This window comes from Vipera berus (assembly GCF_964194415.1).
Source record: "Vipera berus genome assembly, chromosome: 7".
Lineage (NCBI taxonomy): Eukaryota > Metazoa > Chordata > Lepidosauria > Squamata > Viperidae > Vipera > Vipera berus.
The window spans coordinates 25,723,110-25,737,927 of NC_138209.1; the positions used below are offsets into that span (position 1 = coordinate 25,723,110).

At 42.3% G+C, this 14,818-nt stretch overlaps 1 protein-coding gene across 2 annotated transcripts in view; it reads right to left on the bottom strand.

The window, feature by feature from the left end:
- The window catches only part of CAMK2D (calcium/calmodulin dependent protein kinase II delta), a gene marked incomplete at its 3' end in the record, with an annotated part of 176,623 nt that overhangs the window by 9,274 nt on the left and 152,531 nt on the right, over nucleotides 1-14,818 (bottom strand). The window contains exon 19 of one of the 2 annotated variants that reach the window (XM_081332590.1): nucleotides 12,301-14,365. The exons of the other annotated variant lie outside the window; for it this stretch is intronic. Within the exon in view, the coding sequence (XP_081188716.1) occupies nucleotides 14,362-14,365 (4 nt within the window). Of the gene's footprint in view, nucleotides 1-12,300; nucleotides 14,366-14,818 lie in introns of those variants that run through there. 2 annotated transcript variants of the gene reach the window in all.

The following is a 14,818-nucleotide window of genomic DNA, read 5'->3' on the forward strand; positions in this document are numbered from 1 at the left end:
TGCAACTTCATCCACATCATTAAATGAGATCACTGAGTGAAACCTAAAACCATTTTTGGGGATTCAGAGGATTGAGTGATACAATTATAAATTACATTTATTGCTAAAACAATGTTAACAGCAGCACATTTGTCTTGTGAAAGCCATCAACACCAAATAAATCAGCTCCCTCGAAATAACAGTCATTTGGCAGCAGACCTGACAGGTTTTTGAAATCAAACTCACCATTCCCATGAATGGCTTTTTGGGCCAGTGGGAATGAACATATTTAGACTGCTCTTTCTGGAGAACCTCTTTTATTCTGTGCAATAAGAGCTGGTCCACATATTAAATTTTCTTCCTTATTTCATTATAGTTAGATCATCCCAATTTGTCTATCTGAGATAAATCAGAACTTTAAAATCTGTCAGCAGGAAAGAAGAGACCAGTATTTTAGCATTGTTCAATGACTTCTATTCTTTTACATTTTGGGAAGAAGAGAAGTAACAGAGAAATTGCCAATATGTCATTTAAACGTACATCACTAGTATTTCTGATTATGTGCCAGGCTTTCTGATTCCTAGCAATCACACAGATAATTTTTCTTCCAAAACAATCCATCCCTCACTTGTTTTTCAGGTTTCCCAAAAATGAATTCATCATCTCTAAGTTCGGGGGACGTGGTGGTTCAGTGGGTTAGGACGCTGAGCTTGTCAATCAGATGGTCGGCAGTTTGGCGGGTCGAATCCCAAGTGCCACGTAACAGAGTGAGCGTCTGTTACTTGTCCCAACTTCTGCCAACCTAGCAGTTTGAAAGCACGTAAAAATGCAAGTAGAAAAATAGGGACCACTGCGGTGGGAGGTAACAGCGTTCCGTGCACTTTGGCGTCTAGTCATGCTGGCCACATGACCACGGAGTCGTCCTCGGACAAGCGCTGGCTCTTCGGCTTTGAAACGGGGATGAGCACCGGCCCCTAGAGTTGGAAACGACTAGCATGCATGTGCGGGAGAACCTTTACCTTTACCTATAACTAAGTTCATCTGACTTGCCGCTGGCCATCCTCTCCTCTTTTATCTTTTTCCCAGCATTAGAGCCTTTTCCAGAGAGATGGGTCTTGCATAAATTGTCTGCAGTAGGACAATTTGAACCTGATATAGGGTTGGTATAGGTTTCCTGCCTGAGCAGGGGGTTGGACTAGAAGACCCCTAGGCAGTGGTGGGATTCAAATATGTGAACAACCGGTTCTGTGTGTGGATGCCACTTCCAGAAGTCCATTCTGGGCCTGGGCAACAAAAAATTAGCTACAGATTCTGCCGAAGTGGTGCGAACTGGCTGAATCCCCCCACTGCCTCTACGATCCCTTCCAACTCTGTTATTGTGATCCTGGTCATTTGCATATCAAGCAAGAACTGTGGCTTGATTTGTTCAATGATTCATCGGTTTGTTTTCAAAAGTATTAATACACTTTCTATCATGCTTCTTTAAAGTCTAACTTTTATTTTCATAGCGTGTCACAGGAATACCATGGCTTGCATGTTTCTGATCTCTGTAGGTACAGACACACCATGGCATTTGAATATGTTTTTCAATCATAGTTGCTCTACTGAGTCCCAGTCTGTGGCATATTTCTTGACTGCTTGTTCCTTTACTACTGATAGTTGATTCTAAACAGAAGAGACTACCCATCATTTAATAATTGTCGAACCTAAGAGCAATTGTACTAGTTGTTTTTAATTTGATCTTTAATTTTAGGGTTTTGGCCTTTGATTTTTTTAATACTAGAGCTTGCAGATCCTTTGCAGCATTATTTACATAGGCCCCAATTCTTCCTTTTCTTAGAAAGACTTTTGGCTTTTCACAATAAATTACAAAATAAAACAAGAGGATGCAACTGATCTTGGCAGACCTGTAAAAGCTCTAAACATTTGGATGGAAAATAATAGTAAATTTGTTTTTGTAGCCTAGAATGGAAAATTAAATATTTTAGCAATGGAAAATAATTTATATGTTGTTGCCAAGAAATTTACATGGATGAATCAACAATCATTAGATGTCCAGATTGATTTGAGGGAGACTTTATCTGTTTCCTATAGTGGGTACTCATTACAAGTGAGAACAATTGAAAAATTCATCAGCTAAGAATGAGATGCACACCACAACAACACAAGCACATATTTTGCAAATGGAATTGATAGATCCTATTTTCTTGCTGTTGCTTCTCTCCAATATGCTACAGAAATACTGGAGAGAGCAAATGCTGCTGGTGAGGGTCCATGAGCATCAAACTTTATATTAAAAAAATATTCATTGAGGATTCAGACATTAAACTAACAGTAAAAGAAGCACACCCCTTCATGGATTACTGCCTTGTCATGGCGAAGAGGCTTGCGTAATTCAATGAAGCTATGAGCTATGCCATGCAGGGCCACCCAAGACGGACAGGTCATAGCAGAGAATTCTGACAAAACATGATCCACTGGAGAAGGAAATGGCAACCCACTCCAGTATCTTTGCCATGAAAACCCCATGGACAGTACCAAAAGGCAAAATGATATGACGCTGGAAGATGAGCCCCTCAGGTCGGAAGGTGTCCAATATGCTACTGGGGAAGAGCAGAGGGCTAGTACTAGTAGCGCCAGAAAGAATGAAGCAACTGGGCCAAAGCCGAAAGGACACTCAGCAGTGGATGTATCTGGTGGTGAAAAGAAAGTCCGATGCTGTAAAGATTTGTTTTCTCCATAGGAACCTGGAATGTAAGATCCATGAATCAAGGCAAGCTGGACGTGGTCAAACAAGAGATGACAAGACTGAACATCGACATCTTAGGAATCAGCGAACTAAAATGGACAGGAATGGGTGAATTTAATTCAGATGACAATCAGGTATACTACTGTGGGCAAGAAGCCCTCAGAATAAATGGAGTACCCTTCATAATAAAAGAGTAGGAAAAGCAATACTGGGATACAATCCCCAAAATGACAGAATGATCTCAGTTCGAATCCAAGGCAAACCATTCAATATCACAGTAGTCCAAGTCTATGCCCCAACCACAGGTGGCAAAATTATATAGAACTATACAAGAACGAGCTTAACGTCCCTGATAACCACAATGAGGTGGTCACTGACCTCGAGCCAGACATCCTAGAATGTGAAGTGAAGTGGGCCTTAGGAAAGCTGAGCAACAACAAAGCTAGTGGAGGTGACAGTATTCCAGCTGAGCTATTCAAAATCTTAAAAGACGATACAGTAAAAGTGCTACACTCAATTTGCCAGCAAATTTGGAAAACTCAACAGTGGCCACAGGATTGGAAAAGATCAGTTTACATTCCAATTCCAAAGAAAGGCAGTGCCAAAGAATGTTCAAACTATCGCATCATTGCACTCATTTCTCATGCTAGTAAAGTTATGCTTAAAATCCTACAAGCTACCAGCAGTATGTGGATCGAGAACTAACAGAAGTACAGGCAGGATTTCGAAGAGGCAGAGTAACTAGAGATCAAATTGCCAACATACGCTGGATCATGGAGAAAGCTAGGGAGTTCCAGAAAAACATCTACTGTGGACTGTCCAAAAATGTCCACTGACTGAAGCAGTCAAATGGAAATTTGAACATGGGTCTTTCTGATCCACATTCAACCATTACACATATGACAAGAAAATATATATGCATTTTTGTTAAAAAAACACACATGAAATGCTAAGAGAGATTTTTGTATCTTTTCTAACAATTCTGATTCAATTTGGTGACAATAATTTGTCTTTTAGTACTTACCCAAAGTGGCCATGAGGAACCTATGAACCTTTTGTAACCCTCTCAAATATTGGAACAGTATCATGTCAACCTTAGTTCTTCTTTTTATCAGACTAGACATGTACAATTCCTGCAATTGTTCTTCATATGTTCTATCCTCCAGTCCCCTAATCTTCTTTGTTGCTCTTCTCTGCAATTTCTAGTCTCAAAATCTTTTTTATATAATGACAAAAAACTGGATAAATATTCCAAGTGTGGTCTTATCAAGGCATTATAAAGTGATACTAAAACTTCATGCGATCTTGACTCTATCCGTGTTAATATAGCCTAGGACCACATTGGCTTTTTTGGCAGCTGCAGCACATTGCTGGCTCATATTTAAGTAGTTGTCCACTAGGACTCCAAGATCCCTCTCAGTTACTACTGTTGAGCCAGGTATCACCTATTCTACACCTGTGTGTTTGGTTTTTCTTGCTTAAATGTAGAACCTTACTTTTCTCACCATTGAATTTCATTTTATTAGATAGGGTCATGTTCTAGTCTGTTGAGATCCTTCTGGATCATAAGCCTAATTTCTAGAGTGTTGGCTATTCCCTGCAGCTTGGTGTTGTCTGCATATCTGATGAGCTCCCCTTCCATTCCTCATCTAAATCATTTATGAAGATGTTGAAGATTACTGGGCCTAAGACAGAACCTTGGGGTACCCCACTGTGTATGTCTGCATACCACGGTGATGTACAAATTGAGTGTAATTTGTCAGCATCTGGTTATAACTTGCTTGCTTCTAGGTGTTTGCAGATTTGTTGCTTGATTATCTTTTCCAGGATCTTCACAGGTATTGATGTTAGGCTGATTGGTCTGTAACTTCCTGGATCTATTTGTTTTACAACTTTGTTTGTGTGCATTTATCCAATTACGCTGCTTTGCACATATTTTTCCCAGTGTACACATTTTTGTAAAGCCTTTTACTTTTCATCCATTGAACATTTTTCTCTGACATTGTAATTGTTGCTTCTTCTTCGAATAACTGGAAACTGGCATCTAGCAAATTATATCCATTCAAGAATAAGCCTACCCATCCATGTTTAAAGCAAAACGTCCTCTTCCCTGGCCCCAAGTGACTCTGGCTTTGGGTTATGATAAGCATGTAGAACTGGATCCACACAGGAGAGCAATGTATCATCTAAATAATGCTATGAGTGGGCCCTAGCATAGACAGGTAGAACAAAAAAAACACAAGGTAGTTTAATTGCTTGTGATCCTTCAAATGAGTTTTTCCTTTCATGATTGACCTATTTTAATAATTCTCTTTTGACAAGTTAATTTGGTTATCCAACTGAAAGCAAGTACCATCAAAATGAAGCCTACAGAAATGAATAGAGACAGTAGGTTGTTTTAGCTACCATATTTATTGCTTTTGTTTGGAATTATATGACTCCTTATGCCTGAGGATCTATGTTCATGTCCTTAGCATTCTTGTTTTATTGCCTGTCAGAGAAGCCCCAAAAATAGCAGGACATTCAGGAAGGCAGTATCGATTAAATTCGGAAAGCAAAAGTTGAAACTCTCCCAACATTACATTTGGCAGAATGAGTAGCATCCTAGACACGAGACACTCTGAAAGAACATCCTTTTAAAGTTCAAGTAAGACTAAGACATAAAACATTTGTTTCTACTGATTAAAGTTTAAGTGTTATCTCAGGGTGACAGTTATAGGTTTCACCTTTTTTAAAAATCATATCAACTGAATCATACTTAAATAAGAGCACTGGTGAACCACACTGGAAGTTTTTTCATCAGCCTGTGGTCTGGCGTAGGATAATTTATATTCATTTATTCTACATATTTCCTCTGAAGAGATGTGGAATTGAAACATAGGAAAAAAAGTTTTCTTCAATATTACATGATTCAGCTTCTGGAGACAACTTAAACAAAACCCTGAGTATCATCATCATTCTCTTTTGGCGATTAGTGTTTTACCTTCCTGTTGCTGGACAAGACCATTTTTATCACATCGTTACCTCATAAATAACTCAAGGGTGACAAACATATATAATACTCCCATATCCTCCTATTTTTCCCAAAACAATCATCTGAGATGAGTTGGGTGGAGACAGACTGACTAGCTCAAAGTCACACAGCAACATTCCATGTCTAAGGTAAGACTAGAACTCACAGTCTCCCAGTTTCTAGCCTGGTGCCTTAACCACTAGACTAAAAGTGGTTCTGACATGTTTAGAACATATTTATCTGGCCAAAGGAAACCTGTAAATTTGTAATGAAAAATATGACTCTGTATCATTAATTTAAGCATAAGCAATTCTGCACTTATTGTCTTTACTTTCCTCAAATCTGATCCTTCTTGTAAGTTATTTTCCCCACATTTGTGTCAGCCATAAACTGAATGCAACCCATTACAAGTACTTATTTTGATATGAAGTGTTTGCAGAAATTCTCCATAAATTCTGAAAATAAAACAAGGCATTATTCATTTGGCAAAGCTACAAGAACAAAAGAAAAGAGCCAAATAGCTGCCAGGAAAAGGAGGGAAAATGAAATGAAAAACAGATGGATTCATTAATATTAAATTATGAAAGCTGAGTGTGAAAGTAAAATAATTCTGCCATTGCTCTTAATAAAAAAAGGGGCTTCTACTGATCTACTGAGCATGCCCAAGATGGCGGACGTGCTTGGCTGAGCTCCGCGAGTTCCAGCTGCTTGGCGTCCCACAGGAGTCCCACAGAGGTGCTTTGTGCCCTCTGTGTTGGTGGGTTAGGATAGGCAGACAAACGGCTGTCGGTTTGCTGTTGGTTTGCTGCTTTTGGCAGCGGCAGCGGCGGCGTTTTTTGGGTGGTGTTTTTTGGCGGCGGCAGCGTTTTCAGTGTTTTTGGTGGCGGCGGCGGGGTCCTCTGTGAGTTCCGTGAGTCCCGGCGACCTTCGGAGGGGCCTCGGCTGAGCCCCGTGAAGCCTAGGAGAGCCTGGTGGGACCGGAGGAGCCCGGAAGAGCTGCACTCTGTGAGGCACCTATCAGTAGATTATTGGTGCCGATGGAGCCCGGCGGAGCCTGGAAGAGCCTGGAAGGCCCGGAGGAGCCGCGCTCTGGAAGGCTCCGATCAGCTGATGTTCGGAGCCTATGGAGCCACGGCTTGGAACAGCGCTTGGAATGGTGGAGTGGCAGAGGAATTGCGGTGGCATCTGGAGCAGCTGGTGTGGAGGTGAGCTGGAGTGCTGTGGCCGCTCAGACGTGGAGACCTGCGGCCCAGTGGTGGAGTGCGGATGGTTCGTGTCGCAGACGGTTGGGCGGTACAGACCATCTCTATGTCGCTCATGCTCCGGGAGGCCAGTTGGATCGAGTTTGCGGCCTAGCAGTAGATCGGCGGGGATCTTGGTTTCCTCCCCTGTTTGCCTACTTATCACCTGACCCTCTCCTCCCACGGAGAAGATCATTTGCAACCGGGATATTTTGCTATTTTATGATTCATCAGGCTCTTATGCCTTGGACGAATAGCTGCTTAATTCTTCTGTCTGCCGTGCCCCCAAAGGATTCAGAAGGACCCGGGTATAAAGTCACAGTGAGAGAGTGGCTTAGACTTAACATCTGCTGTCCTCCCTAGAGGTGAGAGATCTATGGGGTATGCCTTATCCTGGGCGTGTGTTCCAGGCCGCTCCCTGGATCAGAGCTGCGACCGTCGTGAGAGGATGGTGGTTGATCTGTTCTGGAGGTTTACCCAGCTTGAGTGGCAGTGGAGCTGGGTCGGCGGTCTGGATACCCACTTACCTTCTGACTTAGACCCTCCTGATTAATTATGGGATTGTCTTTTGGTGGACTTGCTTGGACAATCATGACTCGCCTTTGCTATACTAGCACGAACTTGTTCGCCCTCAGGGGTGCCCCCCCTTCCTGGGTGCGACCCGCCTCTCTCTCCACTTCTCATCTTGATGAAGGGCCCGATTGTTGGGACCCCGAGAGATGGCTGGGCAGGGGCCTCCGGTACAAATTTAATAAGAGGCCCCTGGTTACCTTTTTAGTTAAATTCTTTGTGGGGTTAGGGAGGGGGGAGGGATTTCGTGGTTGGTTGAAAATGGGGGGGAGCCCACCAACTGTTGTTCAGGCCAGGTCCGGGATTGACCGCGTGGGGGGGGGGAGCTGGGGTTGGTTGCCTCCGGAGCTCTGGAGCGGGTCGTGGGATTACCTATTCCCACGTTAGGGAATGGCAGCAGGTGTACGAACAGAGGGCCGTATCGACATCTGGGAGTGCGTCTCCGCTATTTACAAGCGGTGAGGCGCTCCGACCGTTTTCGCCCCGAGGTTCCGGGAGCGAGGATGTGCAGCCACCTGAGCTCCGGCTGGTGTACTTGAATGCCAGGTCCATTGTCAATAAGGCTCCTCTAATCCGGGATCTGGTTGAGGGTGAGCATGCGGACCTGGCTTGCATCACGGAGACCTGGTTGGGCCCAGAGGGTGGTATCCCTCTGGTTGATCTTTGCCCACCAGGTTTCCGGGTGCTGCACTGGCCTCGGGCTCAGGGTAGGGGCGGGGGAGTGGCGGTAGTTATGAGGGAGACCTTGTGTCCGCGGGAGGCCACCGTTCTCCAGATAGTCGAGTGTGAGTCCCTCCTCCTGAGATGTGGTCCTAGGGCGCAGTTGGGTTTGCTGCTGGTGTACCTTTCGCCTAGTCGCGCAGCAGCAGCCCTGCCTGAGCTTCTCGATATCCTCTCGGGGCTGGTGATTGAGTTCCCCAAACGTATGGTTTTGGGTGACTTCAATCTGCCATCCCTGGGAGGATCATCTGAGTTAGCTCGGGAGTTCATGGCTTCCATGACAGCCATGGACCTGACGCAAGTAATTCATGGACCGACTCATGTGGGGGGCCACACCCTTGATTTGGTTTTTCTATCTGGATGGTGGTTAGATGGTCTTGGTGGGGTTTTTCCAATTGTTTTGCCCCTGTCATGGACCGATCATCATCTCCTGCGGCTGGTCTTCCGTTTTGCCACTCCCCACTGTGGGTGTGTTGAACCAACTAGATGGTTCTGCCCCAGGCGCTTAATGGACCCTGAGAGGTTCCAGGCAGCACTGGGGTCCCCACCTGCCTCCTTTGCTCGCAGCTCGGCTGATGCCTTAGTGGAAGCTTGGGAAAGGGCGGCCATGGAGGCACTTGACCGAGTTGTACCTTTGCTGCCCCTGACCCGGTGCAGATCCCAGCGGGCTCCATGGTTTTCCGCGGAGCTCCAGGAGATCAAGCGTCGGAGACGGGGCCTAGAGAGCTGTTGGAGATCCAGCCGGTCTGAATCCGACCGATTGCGACTAAGAACCTATATTAGGTCTTATCTCACGGCGATGAGGGTGGCGAGGTCTAATCACTTCGCTACCCTCATCGCGTCTGCAGATAACCGCCCGGCCGCCCTGTTTAGGGTGGCCCGCTCCCTCCTTAATCAGGAGGTGAGGGAGGAACACTTGCAGGGTCGTGCCGAGGAGTTTAGCCAACATCTGTCGGACAAAATCGCTTGGATTCGGACCGGTTTGGACTCCGACTGGGCAGAGTCTGACGATCAGGACATGGGTGGTCTTGTCAATGTTATCTGGGAGGAGTTCGATCCTGTGACTCCGGAGGAAGTCACAGGATTATGGGGAGGCTGAGCTCCACCACGTGTTTATTGGACCCGTGCCCTTCCTGGCTGGTTTATGCAGCTCGGGAGGGGACACGAGGCTGGTTCCAGGCGGTTATATCTGCATCTTTGAGTGAGGGTAGTTTCCCCACCGTCTTGAAGGAGGCGGTGGTGAGACCTCTCCTCAAGAAGCCTGCCTTGGACCCAGCTGTGTTAAACAACTTTCGTCCCGTCTCCAACCTTCGCTTTCTTGCGAAGGTTGTTGAGAGCATGGTGGCGCATCAGCTCCCTCTGGTTCTAGATGAAGCGGATTATCTAGACCCGTACCAATCGGGTTTCAGGCCCGGGTACAGCATGGAGACGGCATTGGTCGCTCTGGTGAATGATCTCTGGAGGGCTCGGGACAGGGGATATTCCTCTGTCCTAGTCCTATTAGACCTCTCAGCGGCTTTCGATACCATCGACCATGGTATCCTGCTGCGGCGTCTCAGGGGACTGGGAGTGGGAGGCACGGTTCTTCAGTGGTTCTCCTCCTATCCCCTGGGACGCTCGCAGTTGGTGTTGGCAGGGGGGGCAGAGGTCGACCTCGAGGCCTCTTGTTTGTGGAGTTCCTCAGGGGTCAATCCTCTCGCCTCTCCTGTTCAACATCTATATGAAGCCGCTGGGTGAGATCATTCGTGGTTTTGGAGTTGGGTATCATCAGTATGCTGATGATACCCAGCTTTTTATTTCGACCCCAAACCACCCCAGTGATGCCCTCGACGTGATGTCCCGTTGCCTGGAGGCGGTTCGGGTCTGGATGGGGAGGAACAGGCTTCGGCTCAACCCTCACAAGACTGAGTGGCTGTGCATACCAGCATCTCGGGAAATTCAGAATATTCCATCTCTTTCTATGGGGGGTGAGTTATTACCCCCCGTAGATAGGGCTCGCAACTTGGGAGTCCTCCTAGATTCACAGCTTTCTTTAGAAGACCATATATTAACTGTGACTAGGGGAGCCTTCGCCCAGGTTCGCCTAGTGCGCCAGTTGCGGCCCTATCTAGACCGGGATGCCTTGCGTACAGTCACTCATGCGCTCGTGACCTCTCGATTAGACTACTGCAATGCTCTCTACATGGGGCTGCCCTTGAGGACCACTCAGAGGCTCCAACTGGTGCAGAATGCAGCCGCGAGAGTCGTGTTGGGAGTCTCCTGATACTCCCATGTTACACCTTTGCTCTGTGAGCTGAATTGGCTTCCAGTTGTCTTCCGGGTGAGATTCAAGGTGCTGGTAATGACCTTTAAAGCCCTACATGGAATGGGTCCGGAGTCCCTTAGGGAGCACCTGCGGCCGGCATCAACTTCCCTCCGCCCAGTGCGCTCCCACAGAGAGGGCCTCCTCAGGGTGCCACTGGTCAGAGAATGCCATCTGGTGGCCCCCAGGGGGAGGTCCTTCTCTGTGGGTGCGCCGGATTTTTGGAACCATTTACCGGTTGAGCTCCGGACGGCGCCCGACCTTCGCTCCTTCCGACGCGATCTTAAGACCTACTTGTTTGAACAAGCCGGCCTGGCCTAATGGGTTTTGGGTTTTATTATTGCTTTTAACGTATTTTAACTTATTGTTTTAAGGTATTGGGCACTTTGTTTAATTTTTTCTTAATTTTTGTATCCTTGTATTAGTATTTATTGCCCTGTTCACCGCCCTGAGTTCTTCGGGAGGAGGGCGGTATACAAATAAAATAATAATAATAATAATAATTATTATTATTAAATGATCTTATAGATCATATGTGCCAGCATGTAGTATCATGATCATTTCCACTTGGAGAAAAATTCTAAGATCAGACTGCATGTATTGTATCCAACCAAATTCAGCCTACCATTATACCATGGACACTTGATGGTATTTTGATGGAATGAATAGTAATAGTGAATGAACTTTTAATTGTGATGGCTATAAATCAACCTGTTGGAAAAACTGAATGGCTGGTTTGGAAAGGACCTTTGTTTTTTAAAGCATAATGGTTTTTTAAAAATTTTTATCTGTTAGATCATTTGAGTCTTCATGGCTAAGGATGAACCTGATCCTGAGCCAGTTCACCACTAGAACCACACTGAACCACTACACTACACTGAAAACTGAAAAATACAGTAACCAGAAGACTTTATCCATCTTCTCAAAGCAAACCACATACTTTCCCACATCCACCGACTATTCCTATATCAAACATAAAATTAAAGTAATGAACATAATTAATAGGTAAATTAAAACAATTCATGTGATAAATTAATCCCCCCCCTTTTTTTAAAAAAATAGCACAACCTCTTTAATTAAAATATTAAGGAAACCTGGCTTTCATTAGCTTTTGATATGAAATTACCAGTGTCTTGGTGTAGCTGTTTGTCTTGAACCAAGATTTGAATAGGTCACTGCATTTACAGATATGTTTGCAGCACTGAAAAATGCCCTACATTATTTATGTTATGCAAAATTAACCTCAATACAAGTCGCTAATATAGTAAAGTGTCCAGAATAATTAGTACAAAGAAAAAAAACCCTTAAACTTATAGTGCTCTGAAACCAATTCTTGGAACAGTACTAGAAGATAGCCTACTAGATGGCGGTACAATATAATAACACCACTAATAGCAATTTGAAATGAACAAGGGTGTTTTGTTTTGTTTTGTTTTGAAAAATCTTCTATGGTCTGGATTCTTTATCCACAAACTGGAGTGCCACCACAGATATTTTTGTAAAATACGACAGTGGTGCTAAAATATTTCTGGGAAGAGGGAATATCCTGTTTTAAACTTGAAACAACTATTATTACAGTGCAAAATATTTTGAATACAAATCACCTCACATAGCCCCAATATATACAATGCTTTAGGATAATGGTCATTTTGGTAGTAAATGGAAGGTAAGGAATGATGAAGCCTGCAATCTCAAAGGAAAACAATGAAGCATCAAATGTCAGCATAAATCACAAATTTATTAATTCTTAAATATATTTGTCAGTTCTTTACCATTATGGCAGGAGATATATATCTATATATCTATATCAATATATTAATATATAGATACACGCGCACGCACACACATATATGTACATATATATGCATACACACATATATGTGTACACACAGAGACATATATATGTATAAACACACAAATAGCTATACACTGTCTCATAGTAAACTGCAGTGTATTAAAATGGCAAAAATTAGATGTGTAATTCAGGTTGAGTGCAGAGAACTAACTCACATTGTATTTCTCACATCTTAGTGTGGAAGACAGACGATCTAGAATAATATGGCATCACCGCATGCTATGGTAAAAGAGTAAAAAAAATCTATGCCATATTTCCATAACATAAAAATACACTAATGCCACCTAAATCTGCTTCACAAAAGAAATTTATTAATAAAAATTATGCATGAGGCCATTATCTTTTCACAGATCCCACTAGCAGATTAATATGGCTTGAGACATTTACTGATGATTGTTCTCAATACTTCTGTGAGTTGAAAGTATATAATAATTATCATCAGAAAAGCTTAAATTTTTCTAACATAATGTTTACAACATCAAGGTATAAAGAATAAGATCCACTTTTGATTAATAATCAGTATAGAGAAATGAAAGTTATACAAATCGGGACTTTTTTCCTCTGTCTTTAAAAATCTTCAAGCTGTTATAAGTTGTAAATTTTTAGTTACCAAAAAGAATATTAATCAAAATATCATGCGCTATACAGTGTTACGAAAATTGATTGCCCTACTTAATGAAAGAAAAATATTTTAATAAGAAAGAAAAGTATTAATACATTTTTTAAGAAAAACTGAAATAGAAGGAGCAGTACTTTTGGAAATATAATGTTATATTTATATAAGAAAAGCAAACAAACATTATCCAAATAATGTGTTCAACTGCTTGTTTTGCAGGTATACATGGAGTAATAGACGTTTAAGGGACATTTGACATGTAGGAAAACAAAAAAAATAATAAATCTACAATTACTGTTGTATTTCATACTTTCAAGGCTGTCAACAAGCCATGAAAAGTGGATAAATTACTGATAAATTTGACAACATTATTAGAAAAAAGGTGTTTCCTGGTAATAAATTGATACAAAGTAAATTTAGATTTCTGATACTAACCTTTTAAGACCTAATTGTTCTAGATTTCTATTCATCTTATTAGAATATCAGTTAAAAAATCCTCTACATCTTACTTTAATAAATGTACTGTACATCCAAAAAATGATTAAGAAAAGTTTTATTTTACCTATAAGCTATATCATCAGAAGCTACATTGAATCTGTTTACTGTTTGGCTTCTGAAAGCTAAAAATGCTGTTTTTTCCCTCTCAAAATGATGCTGAATAAGCAATTAGAAAAGAAAGAAAAAAACTATTTGCCATTACATTTGCTGAACAAATGACTGCAGTGACAAATTATTCTTGTTGAAGTCAAATCTGCAAATGTTGTCCTTTTTTCTTCTTCTTCCAGTTATACATAGTGAATCACAGCAAAGGCAACTTCCCAAGATCTCAAACCTATAGAAATGCTTTGGTCTAAGTCATTATGTCTACCATACATCCTACATTAAAGATGCTGTTTGTAGGAATTTTATTAATCCTTCTATGACACAAGGATTAGGCAACAACCTTTAAAAACAAATGACTCAGAAAAGAATAAAAATGAAAACAAAGTTATTTTTAACCTTTGTTTTTATAGGGTGCACATGCAGATGATATTTGTATTTTTGCTGGAGATGTATAGTCTGAATATACTCTCACATTTCAATTTTTCCCTTTACACTTTATTCTTGTACCTCTCTTTCCAACTGCCATGAAACATTTCCTTCAATGAAGGGTAAACAAAAGCTATCAATGGAATATACAACAAAATGATGCAATCACTTGAAGAAACTTCACAGCTTCATGCACTCGGAGAACATGCATGAAGAGAGCCAAGGGATGGCTCAGGGGAGCCAACCAAGTGCAGAATGCGTGGACACAACGTGGGTGGCGCTGACATTTAACTAAAAGACAACAAGCAAAGAGGGAGAGAGAGAGACAGGCACAGAGAGAGACAGAGAGAGAGAGAGAGGGAGGGAGGGAGGGAGAAAAAGGAGGGAATGAATTATTAATTCATTATTTTGTGCTAAATTTAGGGAATATTTTTCAAACAAACTTATTTTTATTGTTCATTAAAAAGACCCAAACAAATCAAATGCCAAACCTATTTTCTTCTTCAAATACTAATACTGAGTATATTTATATTCAAATAATTATATTATTTTTTTAAAAAGTAGGAAAAACTGATTTAAGTTTGTACAAGAGGATTTTTTTTGCATCTTGCTATTAACAATTATTGGGTAATAATCTACATCATATTCAGACAACCGATTCAATTCTATTGATATTGGTGTTGTGATTTCTGTATGAACATTATTGTATTATAAACCCACCACTTCTTGATTGTAATGAAGGAA